The 22,094-nt window shown below is 43.3% G+C and overlaps 1 protein-coding gene across 1 annotated transcript; it reads right to left on the bottom strand.

Annotated features, from left to right (window-relative positions):
- Window positions 1-844: 844 nt before the first annotated feature.
- KLHL31 (kelch like family member 31) lies at window positions 845-21,804 on the bottom strand. Its single transcript, XM_069564109.1, has 3 exons — window positions 21,608-21,804; window positions 7,110-8,314; window positions 845-5,424 (listed from the first exon to the last, which is right to left on the bottom strand). Exons 2-3 carry the CDS (start codon window positions 8,279-8,281, stop codon window positions 4,692-4,694), a joined length of 1,905 nt encoding a protein of 634 aa, XP_069420210.1. The 5' UTR covers window positions 8,282-8,314; window positions 21,608-21,804; the 3' UTR covers window positions 845-4,691.
- Between the last annotated feature and the right edge of the window lie 290 nt (window positions 21,805-22,094).

The raw sequence follows: 22,094 nt of genomic DNA, 5'->3' as shown, positions 1-22,094 counted from the left end.
TAGCGGGTTACAATCCATGGGGCTGCAAGAGTAGGACGTGACTTAGCAACTAAACCACCACCACTGACTAGTCTCTGCGCCTGGTCATGAGACTTGGGGAAGCTTAAGAAAAAGTTATTTCTGCCATTTAGAATTTTCTGGAAATGACTAAGATGGCCTCAACTGAGTTTTAATATTTTACTACTAGGACTTCCCTAGCGGTCCAGTGGTTAAGACTTTGCCTTCCAACATGGGGGGTATGGATTCCATACTTGGTTGGGGAGCTGAGATCCCAAGGCCAGAGCCAAAAACCAAAACAAAAAACAGAAGCAATATTGTAAAAAAAAAATCAAGAAGGACTTTAAAAAATGGTCCACGTGTTAAAGAAAAAAAAATTTACTGCTAACTCAGATCAAAGGTTGAACACCTCGTGTTGGTTACATGTCATTTGCTCGTTTGGATGGTGAGGTGGAAGGGAAAGGCTGTGAGGCTGGTCTCGACAGCAACACGATTTCATTTCCTAAGCGGTGGTTTCACTGCAAATGATGATGAATCCGAGTCTGTTCCAGGCTGGCTGTGGTCAGGGCGGAACCAAGATGAGAAACCACACTTAATCTATGACTTATGCATGGTCAGGACTGACAGACAGACCTGGGCTTCTGTCTGAGTTACAAAGCAAGTCATTAGCGATGCTTTATCCCTTTTTATTTTTCACTAGTCTTCAGGTTATTGGAACAGTTTTCTACATCATTTGTTGTTTCCTTTTTTGTTGTGTTTCGTTGAGGTGAGTCATCATGAAAACAAAATAAAGAAGAAGAAAAAAAGAAACCAACAGCCGACTATCACAGAAAGAACACTTCAAAGCGCTTGTTGAATGCAGCTTTATTGATACTGAGGAGATTATAAACAGGATATACCTTTTAGTTTGTTGTTCCTTATACAGTACAAGAATGTTTTAAGCAAACAAAGAAATTTTTGGCCAAAATTTGCTGAATAAACACATAGATTTTTAAGGAGTATTCAAGACAAGTATTTTATTTCTGGTTCCCTGAGAGGGGCATTTAATTGATCTTTACCCCCTCAATGTGCTGAAGGGTAAATTGTTAGTTTTAGAATCTTTAGTTCTCATAATTACGATGGAGGAGTGTTTAGGAAACCAGTCTGTAGTTTCTAAAATATGAAAGCACGTATTGAAAAATAATTCCTTTGAATTATTTTTGTGCTGGAGAATATACCCATCAGTGGCTGGGCTGGGAATTCTAGTTTATTCAGAGAAGACTCATTCAGAGTAGATGGCATAAACTCATTTCTTTGTAACTCTGGAAAAAAAATAAGTGAAGTGATATTAGTTTCTTTTATCTAATAACTTGGATGAATTTGGAAGATATTTGGCCAGGGTAACCAGCAAAAGATGGACCTCTTAACACTTACATATTTCCAGGCAAACTCTAACTACACGCACGTTTGAAAAATACACTTACTATAATGCTGCTCTGCCTTAAGTCACAGAGCAAGTCAGTACATCCTCACATGCTTCTTACCTCAGTTATACCTCCTCATTCATAACACTCCAGTACCATCTAATCCTGGTTGAGAATTATATTCATCTGCACCATCATTGACCTCCTATTCATAACCATTCTTACAACATAGGAAGCAAAAATAAAACCCATCCAGCGCCACTGAAAGCAACTAGTACATCAGGGATAACAATCTGGCACCAAAAGTCTAACTAAAAATGGACAGACTACAGTCTGGTATCCTGGAAACCTTCACATCAGATCTCTGGCCCATTCCAAAAAAGAGAGCTTGAATTTTATTATTTCAGCTGCTGGGTGGCCTGCTATTTCTCTGATACATTGAACTAATGCTTTTATTTCATCAGAGGACTCTGGTATTACAAAAATAACAAGTCCTTTGCTTTCGGAAAAAAAAGAAGAGGAACAGGGTTGGATCCTAAAGGCCTGGAAGTGTGATTGATTCTAAGTTTAAAACATAATGAAAATAAAGTAATTTTCCAGTTGGACAACATGGAGAAATCATCAAGTTTTCTAGGAACACCTGCTTCAGTAGTTGGGTTAAAGAGTGTGTTTCCCTTACATGTGGAAGGTGACAGACGTCATTTTGATGCTGTACACTTTCATGCCTTTCAATTGTCCATGCAGGATGTTCTAAGATGTATAACTTTCACCAACCCTTCTGTTCCATGTTCCCTACTAATTTGTTATGTCAGAAATTCTGGAATTTCAAATTTCTATTAGTTTTTTGTTTATTGACCTAACTGTTGGAGCAGACGAAACAACAGCAATATACCCAGGAATCTGGTTAGTGCAAATACTTGTATTCTCGGAATCTTCAGGCAACCAATGTAGAAAATATATTAAACGGTCATCTCAAACAATCTGTCCATTCTAACCCAGGCTCTCTTCTAGAAAGTCACTACCGAATTTTGGCACATCATATTTTATCAAGCTCTGATGGATGAAAAACTTCTAGTTTCAGCATCTTTTCTCATTCCTCCATGATAAAATACTATAATTGGTTGATTGTATTTCATTCAAATCTTAGGCCCCCCACTTCACAATGTTTCTAGGATCTCGGTGGGAGACACATCCAAGACATTATGTCTATTTGCCCGCTTACGGCCTGTAACCCACAATACATCACTTTCCTCTCTCAAAATTAATGATGAGCTGTAGGTTTCTCAGTTCTATGAGAATATATCACAGCAAACGAAACAATATCACAGTCACCCTCACATCGGCTTTGTAAGTTGTGGCCAAAATAATTTATTACAAATCAAAGCTAATTTTACCAGCAGTGCTGCAAGGACAGAAGTCTATCTATACGTTGCACGTTGTGACTTAGGAGCTCAGTGATATAACCGGCCCCATACACTGGCTTCTCACACAGCTTTATTTCTCAGTCTGGGACAGTAAAGAACCAAGGAGCAGGTCTGCTCCGTATTGCCCTGCATGGGGAGAGGAAATAGCCCAATGTTTTTATATTAATAATGTCTTAGTCTCAACCTGTGGTGTTTTAGCCTTTACCCAAGTGTTACCATTAAACACGCAGAGACTGAACTTTCTATCAGGGGCAATGATATAAAATTGTTCCGCAAAATGTACTATATGAACCACCTTTCACAGTTCGAATAAAATATTTTAAATATAAATATTGTAACTCTAGCCATAACCTATCTACACAAGGTGGGAGAGGAGGGGGTTCATGGAAACCCAGTTATACTGTCATAGATACTCATGTTTCACCATTTAGATACTTTGTCTTATTTTTTCAAAATCCATTTGCACATAACCCATAATTGATAGGCCCTTCCTCTCCAAAACAATGAACTATCAAAGAATAAAAGGATAAATTATAAGAAAGGAAAATATGTATCATTTACTACCATCATCCCTTTGCTCCCAAACTTGGCAAACATAATAAAAAAGTGATATGGAGTGGATATAGTTTCATTTGTAAAACTAATTTGCAACAGATGAAATTTAAAAAATATGTAATCAAATGGGCGTATATTATTTTAACATTTCAATGGGAAATGAATGTGTTAGATTTTTAATTAAGAAATCAGGATTGATATGAAATGGTAAACAATAGGATTTGCCAACAGGAAAATCCATTCATCCCACTTGTGCCAAATCCAGGAATTCTAAATATTTCCTTCATTCTCACTCATCTAAGAGCGGAAGAAATCAAATTATTGTTACTGGCTCCATAAGCTTTGGGCTGTGTTTGCTTTAAGTTAATGATTCTTAAGGACAGACTTTTATTTGATGTTCTTCTGGGGTCCTACATGAAGGTCAAGGTTGCCTTTAACCATCTTGGGGTAGTTCTTAGATTAGCAATTTTATTAGTAATATCAATATTTGCAATCCCTTTAACAGGGAAGCAAAGTAAAGTGCCAATACTTCCAGGAGAAACAGAAAAATGATTTAAATTTACATTAGAAATGAAATGACTGGTGTCAATTTCTTCTCCGAGAGTAGGATTTTATGGTAGGAAATACTCTGGAGGGCCTGAGACATGGAGGAGGGAATCACTCTTAAGCCAAAGGCATCAACCTGGCAGCCCCTGGGTGGAGTCCCTGTTACTTTCCAGTCGGACTCTCATCTTAAGCTTTATGATTTTTCTCCTGGGATGCCTTTCGAAATCTTTTACTCAGGCATGCATAGGAAAAGAAATTGCATTGAAACATAGAATTAAATCTTGAGTCCTTATGAACGCAGACGGATTTCCATTTTAAAATAAAGTCTATAAAGAATATTTTTAATTTCCTAAAGAAAAAAAAAAGAGGACAATCAACTTGTGTACGAGAGATCTTTTACTCACATAAGCTTCGTGTGTTACTAAACCGCGGAAGCACCATCTCCAAGGTGGGTGTAACCGCTCTAGTTTAAAAAGGATGCGGCGATGAAGCGCGCACCGCGAGTCCTGCCTGCCACCCAGTGGCCGCTGAAATCAACGGCTTCTTGTCTCTCTTGGCTCTGGCCCTGTCTTTTGCTTAAGGAAAAAAAAAAAAAAATCGACAGAGAGGTAGATGATGCCCCACCAGCAACTGCAAACTCCCAAGACGGGTGCCTCGATGGATCTGAAAAGGCTGCCCCGTAGTAAATGTTAGATATTTTCCTTTCCTCTCCCCCAGCTCACGCGTCGCCGCGCCGGCCGCTCGCTCTCCCCGCGGCTCCCCGGGCTCAGATGCTGACCGGCACCGAGGACACCGAGCTGGCGCGCGACTCCCGGGTCACGGGGTTGGGCATGGCCAGGGCGCAGCACGAAACGCCCACGGTGGCCTCGGGCAGCTCGTCGTCCTCCGTCCACTCGTTGAGCTCGGGGTTGAAGCACTGGATGCACTTCTTGTACTTCCTCTCGCCCTCGTTCCAGCCGCCCAGCAGGTAGGCGCGGCCGTGCAGCACCGAGGCGCCCGCCGTGCTCACGCCCACCGGCAGCGGCGCGGCGTAGCTCCACTGGCCCGAGGCCGGGCAGCAGCTCTCCACGGTCAGCACGTCCACGCGCTCGCCGCGCGGCCCCAGCTGGCTGCCGCCCATCACGAACACGCGCTCGCCCAGCGCCACCGCGCAGTGCCAGCCGCGCGGCGTGCCCAGCGCCGGCCGCTCCTGCCACGCGTCGCGCGCCGGGTCGTAGGCGCACACGGAGCGCGAGTAGGCGCCGGCGATGTAGCCGCCCGTCACCAGCACGCGGCCCTCGGCCACCGCGCTGGCGTGGCAGCAGCGCGCCACCTCCAGGGGCGCCTTGGGCAGCCACTGGTTGGCCGAGGGCACGTAGCACTCGAGCGAGGCCAGGCTGCCCTCGGCGTTGCGGCCGCCCACTGCGTACAGGAGCCCGTTGAACACGCTCAGGCTGAAGTGCGTGCGCCTCTGGGTCATGCTGGCCAGGTGGATCCACGTGTTGAAGCGGGGGTCGTATCTGGAAATGGCAGAGCGAGCGTGACAGCCTGGTGGGCGGTACCGGGGGAGGGGTGTGGGCTGGGGGGTGGGTAAGGGGGAGATCACCAGCCGGTCCGCGCGAGGAGCCCGGGGACCCAGAGCATCTCCTTCCCGGGATGGAGGCTGCTGGTCCTCTCTGATCCAGCAGCAAAGTGTGGTCCTTGGGAAGGGCAGGGCCGGCGACCGCGACTCCCGCTCCTCCCGCGTGTAAACCAGCCACAACCGCCCCGCCGAGATGACCTCCGACCCCCTTTCCTCCGTATTCAAATATCCATCCTCCGGCAGGATTTAGGGGATGCCCGCGTGGAGGGGGCGGAGCCGGAATGTGTGGAATGAGAGACGGGGAAAGGAAACGCGGCGGCATGAAAGCCAGTTGCGCGTATCCTCAGACACCAGCCCGCCCCAGCTCATCCTCACAGCTTAATCAAGGTAGGGGTTGACTAACTGGGTTTGTTTCTCCTTTTCTCACAACTCCCTTCTTGTTCACACACCTCTCCTGGCCGTTGGCACCGTAAAGCTAGTCACTAAGTCCTCTATCGTCTGTTTAGAAGGAGAACAGTAGAATCATGTCTCAGCGCATCAACAAAGCTAAACTTTGGATGCTTCTCTAATTTCTAGCACTTATTATTAATAATAGGTCCGATTTCTTTTAGCGTAGGTATACTCTTTTTTCAGCGTTCAATGTTACAATTATTATACCATCAGCATTGAAGTCAATACCGCAAAAGGCCGAGTACCACTAGTTATCAGCTGGAGGAAAAGAAGCACCCATAGGAAACTAATACTTTCCTATTTCTGTAGTTCCAAGTATTGTAAACACAGAACTCTGTTTGATGTTCATTCATGTTTGTCTCATTTCACCTCCAAGTCAAGACTTAATCATGGCTATCAAGGCTAAAAATCATTAATTGTTTAATTTAAATGACACGTGCATATAATAGTAAAGAATATTTTTTATGATTTACTAGATGAAGTTTCAACTCTTGTTCATTAGTTATGTTTGGCTTTGAACCACTACCACAGTAGAAGCACTGCTTTCTGAACATTTCTTGTGCATGTAGGTTTCATTTTTTATTATAAATATACAAAAATAACATGCATGTAAATTTCACTTTCTGCAGGATTCGGTATGCTTTTGCTCTCTACCTGCATCAAAGATATTGATGGTATTTAGTCTTTAAAGAAATGTTTTAAATTAATTAAAATTCATTAGCTGTCACATTTTTAATAATCTCAACCTAGTTGCCAGTTATGAATCTGACAGTCATCAGTAACAATCCACTTAAAAGAAATTTTGCATGCTTTTAATCTTTCTTACTTTGCACCCAGTTTCTTTCAAAAAAGCAGGGTATCATGAAGAGCACCCTGGCTAGAAATAAGAACATGTGAATTCCACTTACTAGCAGGCTTCTCACATGTAAAATCAGAATCATCAGACTCTTCCTGGCTTGCTTCACTGGCATATTTAGAAGTTTCTAGTGCAGAATATATGTGAGTGCACTCTATAAAATGTAAAGTTTTATATATGTATATTGTGGTGTTATTATTATTATTGATTTACTGAGCCAGTAACCTAAGCTAATAGACATGATTAGCTTCCTTCTATGTCAGGGCAATTCCCTCATTATATTGAACCATTTCTATTTCTAATAAAAGAGTCAGTACCTGCAGAAATTGCTGACTGCATGCTTGGCTTGATTTCTTGCATCGTTCTGGTCTTCCCCACCGGCCACATAAAGAAATCCATCCATCACAGCCACACACTGATTAAAACTCTTGGCTGGCATCTCTGTGAGCTTGCTCCATCCAATTTCAGGGTCTCTATACAAGACGTCTCTACTAAGGGACTTCTCTGTAAGGCCTGGACGGCCCCCCACAGTGACAAGCACACGACAACCCCCTCGGATTCTCGTGCGTCTAGACTGTAACGTGTTCTGATGATAGGGAAGTAGGTGGTAGTTCATAGCATCTACGAGAAGCTTGTGACAGTCAGCATCCTGCATCATTCTCGGTACTGACTGAACATAATTGACCAGGTCTTGTGCAGAGATGGTACCAAAGCGAATATTGCTCAAGAGATCGGCAGCGTATTTTACTCTCTTTTGGTCAAATTCTAACCATTTCATTGCAATCTGGAATGCTACTATTTCAGAAGGCAACTGCAAATCGTCATCTATAAGAAGTTCATTAATTTGCTCAAAGGTAAGTTTCATAAAATGATCTGTTTCTGCAAATTCAAGGAAGTTATCCCGGATAAATTTCTGGGCGGCTGCCTTCGCGTTTCTCAGGGAGTATGTTTCGGCAATGTTAGCAATGTACATGCAATTCTCAACGCTCATCTCTTGTATCAGAAAATCACTGCACATCTTGACAAGGGTGTGGATCTGAAGATAAACAGCAGCAGAAATAATGCTTCCTATGGTGTACAGGGAGAGAGTGAGCTTTCCGGTGTAGGCGTATGCAATGACCGTGGCCAGGCCCAGCGGTGCGATGTCATTGAGATCCACCCTTTGGGTTGACGGGTCTTTTTTTAGGATGTTGTAAAAGTACTCACTGCATGAAGCCATCACTGACTTGTGAACGTCAAAGGATTTGGTTTTGGTGCTGATGACTAAGTCGCAAAGGAAGCCCTCCTGCCTCATTTTACTCAAACCTTCCAAGAGGTTGGGGCCATAAGAAGCATCTGTCAGTTCAGAAGAAATGCAGCTAAGGCCGTTGCCTCCTTCCAGCAGCCCATTCAGAGCGTTGAGCTTGTTGAGGGGACTGTCTTCCACAATGATGGTCATCTCATTGACGTCAGCTTTGTTCTTCTTGACAGTCTTCTTTTTGGGAGCCATGCTGGCAAACACACTGTCGCAGGCAAGAACTTGCTAGAAAAAAAAAAAAGACATGATTTTAATTGTGCTTTGGACTTCGAAATACCACCCTGAGAAACTTTTCTCAATTTTTTTTGTAAGATAGTAGTTTTTTAATGGCACAATGTAGATTTTCTCAAAAAAAAAAAACCATTTAAAGACATTGAATTAGACCCATATCTTATTGACAGTTGACTTAAGCATCAATCATTGCAGACAATGCTAGAAAGATTTATGTTATCAAATGAGACCTCTCAGTAGCTATATGGACAAATTTTATACAGCAGAAATGACGAAATATTCTCTGATCTAGTTGTCCAATAATTATGGAATAAGTTAAACGTCATTTCAAGGACGGAGTTTGCACTCAGGAAGAAGTAAATTATAACTGTGCTTCGTCGCTCAGTCGTGTCTGACTCTGTGATCCCATGGCCTGTAGCCCGCCAGGCTCCTTTGTCCATGGGGATTCTCCAGGCAAGAATCCTGGAGTGGGTGGCCATGGCCTCCTCCAGGGGATCTTCCCAGCCCAGGGGGCCACCAGGGAAGCCCAAATTATAACTACTCCGAAGTTTTTCTCAGTGCAATACTATAATACTAAAACTCAGGAATTCATGTTAAATGTAGATGTCTGAATTTATATGAGAATGCACATGGGCAATAATCACTGGATAAGAACTTATAATGATGTTCAAGCACTTCCTACTCTGCATAGTCACTAAAATAATTTCCAGTTGAATTAAATATCTAAAGGGTGCATATACACACACAAACTTACTTATAAGAACTAGAACAAAGTAGTTAAAAAAAATCTTAGCATCAGAAAGATGCTTAAGCATAACATAAAATCCAGAAGCATACAGGGAAAGACTGAGCTCCGAATATTTAAAAAAGTGAAAACTTATATCTATAAAACAACACCAGCTATTTAAAAGACAAGCAACAGACTGTGAAAACAAATATTTGTAACATTTTTGACAGATAAAAGGTTCAGTTCACTTCAGTTCAGTTCAGTTGCTCAGTCGGGTCCGATTCTTTGCAACCCCATGAATCGCAGCACTCCAGGCCTCCCTGTCCATCACCAACTCCCGGAGTTCACTCAAACTCACGTCCATTGAGGCAGTGATGCCATCCAGCCATCTCATCCTCTGTCGTCCCCTTCTCCTCCTGCCCCCAATCCCTCCCAGCATCAGAGTCTTCTCCAATGAGTCAACTCTTCGCATGAGGTGGCCAAAGTACTGGAGTTTCAGCTTTAGCATCATTCCTTTCAAAGAACACCCAGGGCTGATCTCCTTTAGAATGGACTGGTTGGATCTCCTTGCAGTCCAAGGGACTCTCAAGAGTCTTCTCCAACACCACAGTTCAAAAGCATCCATTCGTCAGCTCTCAACTTTCTTCACAGTCCAACTCTCACATCCATACATGACCACTGGAAAAACCATAGCCTTGACTAGACGGACCTTTGTTGGCAAAGTAACGTCTCTGCTTTTGAATATGCTATCTAGGTTGGTCATAACTTTTCTTCCGAGGAGTAAGCGTCTTTTAATTTCATGGCTGCAATCACCATCTGCAGTGATTTTGGAGCCCAAATAAATAAAGTCTGACACTGTTTCCCACTGTTTCCCCGTCTATTTCCCATGAAGTGATGGGACCAGATGCCATGATCTTCGTTTTCTGAATGTTGAGCTTTAAGCCAACTTTTTCATTCTCCTCTTTCACTTTCATCAAGAGGCTTTTTAGTTCCTCTTCACTTTCTGCCATAACAGTGGTGTCATCTGCATATCTGAGGTTATTGATATTTCTCCTGCCAATCTTGATTCTAGCTTGTGCTTCTTCCAGCCCAGCGTTTCTCATGATGTACTCTGCATAGAAGTTTAAATAAGCAGGGTGACAATATACAGCCTTGATGGACTCTTTTTCCTATTTGGAACCAGTCTGTTGTTCCACGTCCAGTTCTAACTGTTGCTTCCTGACCTGCATATAGGTTTCTCAAGAGGCAGATCAGGTGGTCTGGTATTTCCATCTCTTTCAGAATTTTCCACAGTTTATTGTGATCCACACAGTCAAAGGCTTTGGCATAGTCAATAAAGCAGAAATAGATGTTTTTTATGGAACTCTCTTGCTTTTTCAATGATGCAGCAGATGTTGGCAATTTGATCTCTGGTTCCTCTGCCTTTTCTAAAACCAGCTTGAACATCTGGAAGTTCACGGTACACACATTGCTGAAGCCTGGCTTGGAGAATTTTGAGCATTACTTTACTAGCATGTGAGATGAGTGCAATCGTGTGGTAATTTGAGCATTCTTTGGCATTGCCTTTCTTTGGGATTGGAATGAAAACTGACCTTTTCCAGTCCTGTGGCCACTGCTGAGTTTTCCAAATTTGCTGGCATATTGAGTGCAGCACTTTCACAGCATCATCTTTCAGGATTTGAAATAGCTCAACTGGAATTCCATCACCTCCACTAGCTTTGTTTGTAAGTGATGCTTTCTAAGGCCTACTTGACTTCACATTACAGGATGTCTGGCTCAAGGTGAGTGATCATACCATCGTGATTATCTTGGTTGTGAAGATCTTTTTTGTAGAGTTCTTCTGTGTATTCTTGCCACCTCTTCTTAATATCTTCTGCTTCTGTTAGGTCCATACCATTTCTGTCCTTTATTGAGCCCATCTTTACATGTAATGTTCCCTTGGTATATCTAATTTTCTTGAAGAGATCTCTAGTCTTTCCCATTCTGTTGTTTTCCTCTATTTCTTTGCATTGGTTGCTGAGGAAGGCTTTCTTATCTCTTCTTGCTATTCTTTGGAACTCTGCATTCAGATGCTTATATCTTTCCTTTTCTTCTTTGTTTTTCACTTCTCTTCTTTTCACAGCTATTTGTAAGGCCTCCCCAGACAGCCATTTTGCTTTTGTGCATTTCTTTTCCATGGGGATGGTCTTGATCCCTGTCTCCTGTACAGTGTCATGAACCTCAGTCCATAATTCATCAGATAAAAGGTTAAAGTAAAGTTAATACGGTGTCTATTTTTATTTATTTATATTTTTTGGCCACACCGCACAACTTGTAGGATCTTAGTTCCCTGATCAGAGATCAAACCTAGGCCCCAGCAGTGAAAGCACCAAGCCTTAACCACTGGACCATCAGGGAATCCCCTAACATGGTATTTAAAGAGCTCCTACAATTAAGAAGTAAAAGGTTAACAAAGGAATCTTTGTAATAGAAAGTGGTTGCTAAGGACCATCAATAAAAATGTTATATAAACAATAACAAAAAAAGAAGTAAAAGGTAACCCAACTAGAAAATGGATGAAGACTATGACTAGGTAACCAGGTTGTTCACAGAAAATAAAATACAGAGTTAATATTTTTTTAAAAAGCTAAACTAACAATAATCAGGGAACTGTCAACTGAAATCCAGAGTGCCTTCTTATTTTTTGTGGTCAAATTTTGCTTATCAAATGGTTAAAATATCTTAAAATACGAAGAATATCAGATGTTGGCGTGGTACTTTCCATACACTGTTGGTAGGAGGATAATTGATACAGATTTTTGAATACTAATTTAGCAGACTATGAAAAACAAAAAATTTATGCTTTGACACTAAAGTCCTAAATCTACTAATATGTCTCTTAGAAATATATTTATATGGATGCTGATGTACAAAGGACAGTAACTGTTTCATATTATCAATATCATAAATATTTGCACCAACTGCTAAACCTACAGGGAGTGTGGGTTTAGCTGCACGTTTAGAGCTGTGAACAGCTCTAATATTACATGTAGACTTGAAATATATTAAGTTTACCAAAGAAATACATAGCTCTTAAAGCATCACAGATTAAGTCAGTTTAGCCCTTCTGGGAATATTGGGCACAGCCATCAGAACATGCTGAGCCTGGCTTTTTAAATGGGTTTCATCCATGCCACGGTGGCATCCACTTTCTTGTGAAATTAACAGCATTTAAAATTTTTTATTGAAGTATAATTAATTTACAATGTCATGTTGGTTTGAGGTTTACAGCACAGTGGTTCAGAATGTATCTATTCTTTTTCCAGTTCTTTCCCCTTATAGGTTATTACAAAATACTGAGTATAGTGCCCTGAGTTATGCAGTAGGTCCTTGTCAGTTACCTATCTCACACATAGGAGTGTGTGTGTTGGAGAAGGCGATGGCACCCCACTCCAGTACTCTTGCCTGGAAAATCCCATGGATGGAGGAGCTGGGTGGGCTGCAGTCCATGGGGTCGTGAAGAGTCGGACACTTACTGGGTGACTTCATTTTCACTTTTCACTTTCATGCATTGGAGAAGGAAATGGCAATCCACTCCAGTCTTCTTGCCTGGAGAATCCCAGGGATGGGGGAGCCTGGTGGGCTGCTGTCTATGGGGTCGCACAGAGTCGGACACGACTGATGCGACTTAGCAGCAGCAGCAGCGGCAGCGTGTGTGTGCTGCTCCTAACTTATCCAGACTTGACCAGACTTCTAACTTCTCCCTTCCCCACCCCACCCTGTTTCTCCTTTTGGTAACGGTAGTTTGTTTTCTGTCTGTGGGTCTATTTCTGTTTTATAAATTAGTTCATTTGCATTTTTTTAGATTCTACATATAAGCGATATCATATGATATTAGCTTTTTTCTTACTTTACTTAGTATCATACTCTGTAGGTCCATCCATTTTTTTTTCATTTTTAAAATGTCAAAATCGTGTGGATGGACCTAGAGAGTGTTATACAGAGTGATGTAAGTCAGAAAGAGAAAGACATTGCATATTAATGCACATATGTGGAATCCAGAAAAATGGTATCGATGATCTTATTTGCAAAGCAGAGATAGAGACACAGATGAAGAAATACATGGACACCAAGGGGAGAAGGGCTGGTTGGGAGGGACTGGGAGATTGGAATTGACACATATATACCATTGATACTATATATAAAATAGATAACCAATGAGAACATAGTGTATAGCACAGGGGACTCTACTTAAAGCGCTGTGGTGACTGGATGGGCAGGAAGTCTCAAAGGGATATATGTATGTGTATGGCTGACTCACTTTGCTGTATGGTAGAAACGGACACAACATTGTAAAGCAACTATACTCTGATTAAATTAATTTAAAAAGAAAAAAATCATGTTTCTCACCAAAAATAATAAAATCAGTATGTGTAATCCAACAGTTAGCAGCTTGTTGTATATCATTCCAGACTGTATATGGTTATGCATATAGATATCCATAGATCGTTCAGGGCTTCCCTGTGGCTCAGTGGTAAAGAATCCACGTGCCAATGAAAGCAATGCAAGAGATGTGGGCTCGATCTCTGGGTCAGAAAGATCCACTGGAGGAGGAAATGGCAACCCACTCCAGTGTTCCTGCATGGGAAATTTCAGGGACGGAGGAGCCTGGCAGGCTACAGTCCATGGGGTTGCAAACAGTTGGATACGGCTGAGCAACTAAACAACAATTTCCTTGATATAAATACACTTGTGGTTGGTTTTAAGCTGTCAGCAACCAGTTTGCTAAATTCCTGAAAATATAAATTGGTTCTTAGAAACTCCAGCATACCACTGTGAGACAACTTATCTCACCTCTGTGCAACTCTGTGGACTGCGGCCTGCCAGGCTCCTCTGTCCATGGGATTCTCCAGGCAAGAATCCTGGAGTGGGTGGCCATGCCTTCATTAGGGGGTCTCCCTGACCCAGGAATCAAACCCGAGTCTCTTACATCTCCTGCATTGGCGGGCCGGTTCTTTACCACCAGTACCACCCGGGGAAGCCCGAAACAAGTTTGTGCTATATTATCCAGCAATTTGCTTTCTTCACTTGGATATACTCATGTACATCTTTCCATAACAGCACGTACATAAATGTACCTCATTCTCCCTAATAGCTGCAGAGACGCCCACAGCAAGGATATATAAAATTTGTTCAATTATTCTCGTGTTGATGGGCATTTAGGTGTTTAGGTATTTTCTCACTTTTGAAGGGTGGTGTGTGTGTGTGTATTTTAAGTCTCACTGAGGCGTGACACTTAGCTTTGAGGCCCCCTTGAATGTTTTCAATTTAATTACTGCTGGAATAGCTGTTTTAAGAACTCTATAACCTTTCTAATGTGTTTGTTCTTGTTCTTTTCCATGTGGAAGGAGAGAAGCGAGTAGGGAAGAAACAGGACGTCTGTCTCTTTGCCGGGCCTTTTGTCTTCCTCATTAAGCTCTAATCGTCATGTTCACATTTGTATTTGTTTGCAAGACTGGAGCACGTTTGTCCTTCCTCATTCTTCCTTGTGAGCAAAGCCACACGCATCCTTACCTGTGAAATAGATTTTCAACCCACCATCGTTTTAGTCTTCAAATGCGTTTGACTTATGTGGTGAGTGACCCTTTATTGGATTTTTCTGGGAAATTTTTAAAAATTTTGTTTCAGCAAGCAGTTATCAGGGTGTGGGCGGCACTGGGCTGGGAGTGAGGGAGCAATACAGTAAGCAATTCATGTTAAATAGACAAACGAGGGCAAGTACGAAATGCCAGCAAGAGAGTCGGGAAGCGCAGCAGAGTACCTACAAAAATTACAAACAGCAGTTCCTACCACCGGGAGCACACATGTATCTTTGCAAGAAGCCCTGTCTGTTTTTCCTGGCGGAATCCCTACGGGCAGTTTTTCACTCGTGTAGATGCAAGGCTTATAACTACTCAGCAGTCTTTGTTTTGGAGGACATCAGGGAAATCAAATAATACGCTTCTAAATAATCCATGAGTCAAAGAAATCACAAGGGAGATTGGATCGTATTTCAAACTGAATGATAATGAAAATATGATGTAAATACCAGCTTGCCTACTTATCTGAGGTGTGACTTTTCATAGATTACTAACCTCTCAGAGTCTGCACGGACTTACCTCTAAAGGAAAGATAACAATGGTGCTTGCCTGTAGAGTGGTCCATGAAAGCTTAGTGAGGAAGCATCTGTACTGCATTTAATAGGGTATCTTGCAAAAAGTCAATGTTCAAAAAATTTCAATTATTGCCATTAAAACAAACAGCCCCTGTTATTTGTGTTTAGAGGAATAAAGGAAGTGACCTGTTTAAGCTTTGAGGGGAAGCCCATCAGAGAAAGCAGCCGCACTATGGAGAGGTAATCAGGGGATTAGGAGAAGATTTCTGGAACATAGACATTGCTAAAGGATCTTTGAAAATGCCAGGGAGAGAACTGGAATTCATGCAATGACATAGGCTGAAGAACAGGTTGTTTTTACGTTGCTATGCATAAGGGTGACCCTGGAAGCTTCGGAAACTTGGGACACAGATTATGCAAACAAGAGAACGGATATATGGGTAACTTCCCTGGTGATCCCTTGGTTAAGGCTATCCACTTCTGTTGCGGGGGCACTGCTTCCAGCCCTGGTTGGGGAACTAAGATCTCATATACTGCATACTGCGGCCAAAAAAAAAAAAAAAAAACCAAACAAACCAAAAAACAAGCAAAACAAAACAAAAAACCCCCAAACAAACAAACAAAAACACGGATTATATGGAACAGGTTGAATCGATGAGCCTGGACTTTAGAATTCAGATGAAGGGAATTGTTTTGTTGCGGTGGAGTTAGGATGGGAAAGTTTGCAGATAACAAGAATCTTGCTGGTTCTAGTACTGAGAGCTTCTTAAGAGAAGTAGGTATGGGGGTGGGTGGGGGGGAACAGGGGCTTTAAAGCCGAGGAAGTGCCCCTGTGGAAGCAGAGGGGGATGTGCAGACCGAGGTGGCTGGAGTGGTGGAGACAGGTGGGCAGGTAACACCAGACCAACACAGAATGGACGCCGGGCGCCAGGAAGGGTTTGAACCTGAGAAGCTGGTACATGACTGGGAAGGATACAGAGACCTCCAGGAAGGAGAGGACACACCGAGGCCCTAGTGCACTCCGTCACGTTTCCGCCACGGCTTCCTGCTCTTGCTTCCTGTTGCCACCTTTTCTTTCCTCCATAGTCTGGCCTTCCTGCTTCCTGCTGCCCTTGGCGTTCCCTTGGAGACCTCTCAACCCTCTATCTGAATCCTCTTGCCTTTGTCCCATTTCCCCAGGCCCCTACTGGGCGAGACATCAGCTGGTCTGATAGATGATCCAGGGTTTGCATGGTTTCTCCCAGATATGTGTGGTTTTTGTTTTGTTTTTATCAGTTTCCTCCTATGACTCACATACAAATTTCTAACAGAGTTGCCATCATGGAACATCTATTTTTAAAAGTATTATTATGATATGTTAATATTCAAATAATATTTTGACATCATTCATTTATTTAATCTTAATGTTCTTAATATATTTTAAATATGTATATATATCTTAAATAAGAGAGGGTTTTTAGAGTCCTCAAAAGCACTTTGTAAAGGCTTCTTTAGCTCTTAGGTGCAGGGGACCGTTTAAGAGTTTTGAAATCAGAGCCTGCAGACCCCTTCCTGGTGGCTGTATTTCCCCAGATATGCTCATACGTCCAGCCTTTCTTTACGAGAGCTGCCGTTGCATTCTATTCTCTAGGTCTGCACCTCCAGCACCTGCCCAGGTGTACTCGGCTGGGGCTGTGTTCCTTCAACAACACTGTAGACGCCTCCGAGGAGCCTGGGGCCCAGGCTCCCTCCGTGGAAGCTGGGCCAGGTCCTGATGACGTCCTCTCGGCCGCGGAGATGGCCACCGCCTCCTACACCCTGGGGAATGCTTTTCCTCTGGCATCTCCCAGGGAGACAGGGCCTTGGGCACAGCCCTTCTCTGTTTTGGGTAAGAACGGTAGGGCGACTGCTGGGTGCGCCAGGCCCTGCTGCAGGTTCGACCTGCTCGCTCCTGATGTAGGAGCAAGACCCAGAGGCTCTGTTCTCCGCAGCTGCCCTGGGAAGCCTTGGAAGACCCTCCGGGCCCCTCACACCGAGGCCTTTCTGACATGACACGCTAGGGACAAACACACACACACTCTCACCATGCCACGTGACTAGCACACCCAGCATTGTTCTACACCAATCACACTTAAATGAAAAGCAAAGGCAGCCTTAAAGGAAAGAAGTTATAAGCAGGCAGCCTGGTTCATGAATGGAAGGAAAGGGGAACAGTTTAATTAACTGCTATTCACTCATCTGGTGGTGGTGCTGCGTTACTAGGCTGATGGTGTGGGCTTAGGGAGCGAGATTAGAAAAAAACACAATGTCCACAGACATGTACTACTCAGCCCCAAGGTTATATGTGAACACGTAGTCAAAACAATGCACCGGAACCCTCCCTGGATTTTTCAGCTATTATGTGTGAAAGTGTTCGTTGCTCAGGAGTGTTTACTCTTTGTGATCCCATGGACCGGAGCTTGCCAGGCCCCTCTGTCCATGGGATTCTCCAGTCAAGAATACTGGAGTGGGTAGCCATTTCCTTCTCCAGGAGATCTTCCCAATCCAGGGATCAAACCCACATCTATTGCATTGGCAGGCAGATTCTTTACCATCTGAGCCACCAAGGAAGCTAATATATATGTGTGTGTTTGTATGAGTTTTTACAATTATACAAATGTTCATTATGCACCCCTGGGTCATATTGTAAATGATCACAAATGATGGCCACAGATGATACCAAAATGCGGCTGCAAGGGAGAGGCAGAGGTTACGCCAGTGAGTTAGTTGCCCGTACACGTCCTTATATGATCCAGACTATAACCCAGGTGTTGAGTAACAGTTTGGAAAGCCTTCCATTCTTATTATATCAACTCAAAGTTGGATGAGCATCCTACTTGTTGTTTTCAAGGCGTTTCTATTTTTTTGACGAGTGAGTGCTTTGTGGCCGGTGGCTCAGGGAACCCCCCAGCTTGGGAGCTGTCACCATGGGTCCCAGACCCCGGCGGGGGGGGGGCGCTCTGACTGGGGTTACAGTCAGTCTGCATGGGGTCTGCATGGTCAGCCTAGCTGAGCGGCCTGCAGCTGGGACACTTTCAAGACTATTTCTGTTTTTCTCTGAAGCACAAAGGGCTGGATTCTCCCTTCCCACTGTGGGGTTCTAATGAGTCATCCCCTTGGGATGGAAGCACTTTTCCAGCACTCTGGGACTGTGAGTGGCCCTGCCATAGCAGGACACACTGGACAGAGCAGGTCCAGCCCCGGCAGCTGAGGTTGTGTAATGGGATGAGCAGCTATTTGGAGGCACTGCCAGTCCCCTTCTGACCCTTCCCTTTTTGAGTATAAGAGGTGCAGGGTGCAGAAGGCTGCAGAAGGCTCCCAACGGAGCCGTGCTTCCATTCTGTGGAGGGAACCCGGAGAATTCTTCTCTGGTCTTGAACCCCACAGCCTCCTTCCCCCTCTGCTACATCCACTGTCTCCCAGAGCAACTTCCCAGGTGCCCTAGAAGAGCTGCCCATTACAAAGTGGGCAAAAGGCAACATAAGGCCACACTCTCCTCCCCCTGCCCACCCCTGCTCTGGCACTTCTGTCATTTCTATGACAACGGGATCATGTATTCAACATGTGATCAGTGGGTGGGCAGGTACATGAGCTGTCAAATTTGCTATGATCTTTTGTCTTTGAATATTTTAAGTATGTGAATAATTAACTCCTAAATATAAATCATCAAGCATGAATCTAGACTCTGTATGCAATGGAAACCATTACCTTTATTTCTCCCTAAAATATTGATAATATTTATAGAACTAGCAAATGTTGAGGACTACTGGTTCTGTGCCTAGGTAAATACATGATTTTATTTTTATAAATTTAAGCATCATGAAAATTCCCAAAAGGCAGGTGATATTATATTCACTTTACAAATGAAAAAATTAATATTCTGAGAGAATTTTAAAAACATATCCAAGTTCACATACTGGGTACATAATGTGTAGTGGAGCAAAGATCCAAATCCAGATTGAATCCTGATCCCCTATATTACCCTTACATCCGGAGCAGCTTGTAATCTTTCATAGGTTAAAAGGTTAGCTCCTTCCAGCATGAGCAGATAGAGACTGAATGAGGTGGAACTCAAGTTTATAATTTTAAAAGGTGGATACGGAGAACATAACATGGTTCTTTTCTGGCTCCAAACTGAAGCCCAGAAGCTGCCCTTCTCAATATGAGACAGATTTGTTTAGACAGTCAGAGCCTGTGAGTTTCTTTATTTTATTAGGGGTAGTAAAGCTATGAAACTCTAGTAGTCTGGGTAAGCCAAAAGAGAAAGTAGATTCAAGGAGATCTTGCATGAATTTGTTGACCAGAGAATCAAACACTTCCTTTTAAGTGTTAGGTTGAATATGAAGTTATCAACTTTTGCTTAAAGACAAATATTGCCAATTTCTTATGAATCAACTTAGCTAGAGGCCTGTCTATCTATAAAGTGTACAGACTCTATACCTAAAGCTACCTTCTGTTAAACTGCACACACTATGTAAGGACTCTGTGCTAAGATTTTTGGTCTTGATTCTGTTGAAAATTTTAGTAAAATAGCTCTTTCTTATTTCTAGTCTTTGGTGTGTGTATGTTAAGGTTGTGAGAAGCGAGGTTGGAAATCTGGTTTGTAAGACTCATGATCTGGTCATCACGGAACTGAGAATTGGGTTTTGGTGTTAATATTGCTGCAACCATCTGAATGATCTGTGGCAAAACACTCAAGTTTTTAAGATTTCAGTTTAATCATCTGTCAAATGAGGAGGTATATACCTTTCAGTTCTAAAACTTTACAGAGATTAGGAATAAACAGCTGGCTTTTGCTGTTAGAATTGTAAAAATCCGGTTTGTATCACTCCTTGTCCCTGATCCCCCTTCAGTATGGCCTTTTAGACTGCTAGTATCAACTCATGATTAACTATGGATAAACCAACAGAGATGGGGAATTCTTCACCCTGGAATCATGCATTTGGGTCTGAGTTGCCAACTTTAGTAAATAAAAATAGAAGATTTCTAGATAAATTTGAATTTCAGAAAAACCACTAATCATCTTTTAGAATTTAAGTATATCCCATGCTATATTTGGGACAAACTTATACTAAAAACTGGTTTGTATCTGAAATTCAAGGTACCTGGCTGTCCTGAATTATATCAGGCAACCCTTTTCTGGGTTGGGTTTCAGGAGTCCAGGAATTGCATGAAGATTTCTGGAATATTATGAAAACATATTCTGCATATGTGTTCATGTGTATTTTTCTCTAAGTGGGCCCAGAGCTTTCACAGGTTCAGAAAAAGGTCCATAACCCCAAATATTGGGTTGACCAAAAAGTTCGATCGGGTTTTCCCATAACATCTTTTTAGCCAAGCCAGTAGATCCGGAACCACCGGACAGAAGTGAGGCTGCAAGAAATGCTAATGTAATTCTACCCTCTTTTACAAGGGGCAAGCCCACGTGGCGGGATCACACTCGGCCCTCATGGCCTGAAACAGATTGCAGGTGAAACCTCCTAGAAGCCATTGCAGAGTGGAACCGTCACTTCATAAGCAAGAGCGTGTTTTTTCCTTCCGCCCGCCACCCCGCCTCCTGGGAGGCCTCTGCCCGGTGCAGCCTGGGCAGCCTTGTGTGCCCAAGTGCTACTGTCACTCTCCTGCCAGCCCGAGCTGGGATCCCAGAGGGACTTCTCGCGAAGGGGGCGGCAGCTGCGCCTGCCCGGCCCCAGCACATTCCAGCCACCGCGTGTGTCCGCCTGGCAGCTTGACTCCGGGAATAGAAACAGCCGGCCTCTGCCTCTTGCCATTTTAAGCCAAGTCCAGCTTTAGGGGGGTTTTCCATTTTTACTGTTCCACTTCCAAAATGATTTCTAGCATAAAACACACATCAGTATTGCCACAGGCGCACACTTGGAACAAAAACTTGTGTTAAAGTTGAAAGCTGTTCTTTTTTTGCAGGAGACATTTTGTCAATAGGCTCTTTGTGGGAATTCAAAGAGTTGTCTGATTTGTTGGTACTGATTTCAACACAACAGATTATATTTTATCTAAATTTATCAGATACTAAATGTTCCTGATGTTCCTGATAAAAATGAAGATGAACTTCTAAACTTTATGAACAAAAGCTCAGAGGTTTATTTTCCGCTCCCTCCTCTCTTAACACAGAAAAAGAAAAACCTATATTAGCATTAGAAACTTAAAATGAGTGTTAGTAATTATCAGTCACTTTGCTTTCACGCCTTTCTATGACTATACTTCCTCCCCATCTATCATATTCCTTAGATTTTAAGAAAATGTTTTCTGGCTCACAGCTTCAGGGCTGGAGGACGTGACGGAGGGGAGACCGTTGTCTATAAAATCACTACCACCGTGAACACAGAGACACCCCCCTTCCACCCTCATCATTCACCCCCCAGATTTGGAGACTGGGGCCCCAGCTCCTTACCCTCCTGTGTGAGGTGCTTCCCCGACTTGCGATGCTGAAGTTTCAGCTGCAAACTCCTTTTGTGAAGCAATCTGTGGAGAGAGGGCGGAGGAAGACCCGGTGCGGAGCCAGCAGCAGCCACCTGACGCGTCCAGCGGCAGCAGCGCTTAGAGTGACCCTTCACCGCCCCGCCGCGGGCGACGAGCCTTTGCTCTGCCCTCGGCTCCCTCTCTGGCTTCGATTTCAGGCCACCCCGGGGCAGAGGGCGGAGCCTCTGGTCGGTGAAGAGGGTTTGGGTTTCCTGATCTCCCCACTTATTGAAAAACAAAAAACAGTCAAGCCCCCATAACCTGAGAGTGAGGAGAGAAAATTAATCAGGTGGATATTTAATTGTCGGGAGCAGATTAGCGTGTGTGTGGACTTGGTCAGAGAAAGGGAAGGTCGTGGATAAAATGAGCTTCGGAAAGGTAAATAGCCTGGTCAGCTCAGGTCCTTTGAGAAGACTGGG

The sequence above is a fragment of the Ovis canadensis genome, chromosome 20 (assembly GCF_042477335.2).
Source record: "Ovis canadensis isolate MfBH-ARS-UI-01 breed Bighorn chromosome 20, ARS-UI_OviCan_v2, whole genome shotgun sequence".
In the NCBI taxonomy this organism is placed as follows: domain Eukaryota; kingdom Metazoa; phylum Chordata; class Mammalia; order Artiodactyla; family Bovidae; genus Ovis; species Ovis canadensis.
The sequence above is the reverse complement of the archived record's forward strand: the minus strand, read 5'-3'. Positions and strand labels throughout refer to the sequence as shown.

Coding starts and splice junctions, on each gene's coding strand:
- KLHL31 (XM_069564109.1), bottom strand. CDS start 8,281: ATGGCTCCCAAAAAGAAGACTGTCAAGAAGAACAAAGCTGACGTCAAT. Junction 5,425..7,109: donor GCAGTCAGCAATTTCTGCAG/GTACTGACTCTT, acceptor TGCCATTTCCAG/ATACGACCCCCGCTTCAACA.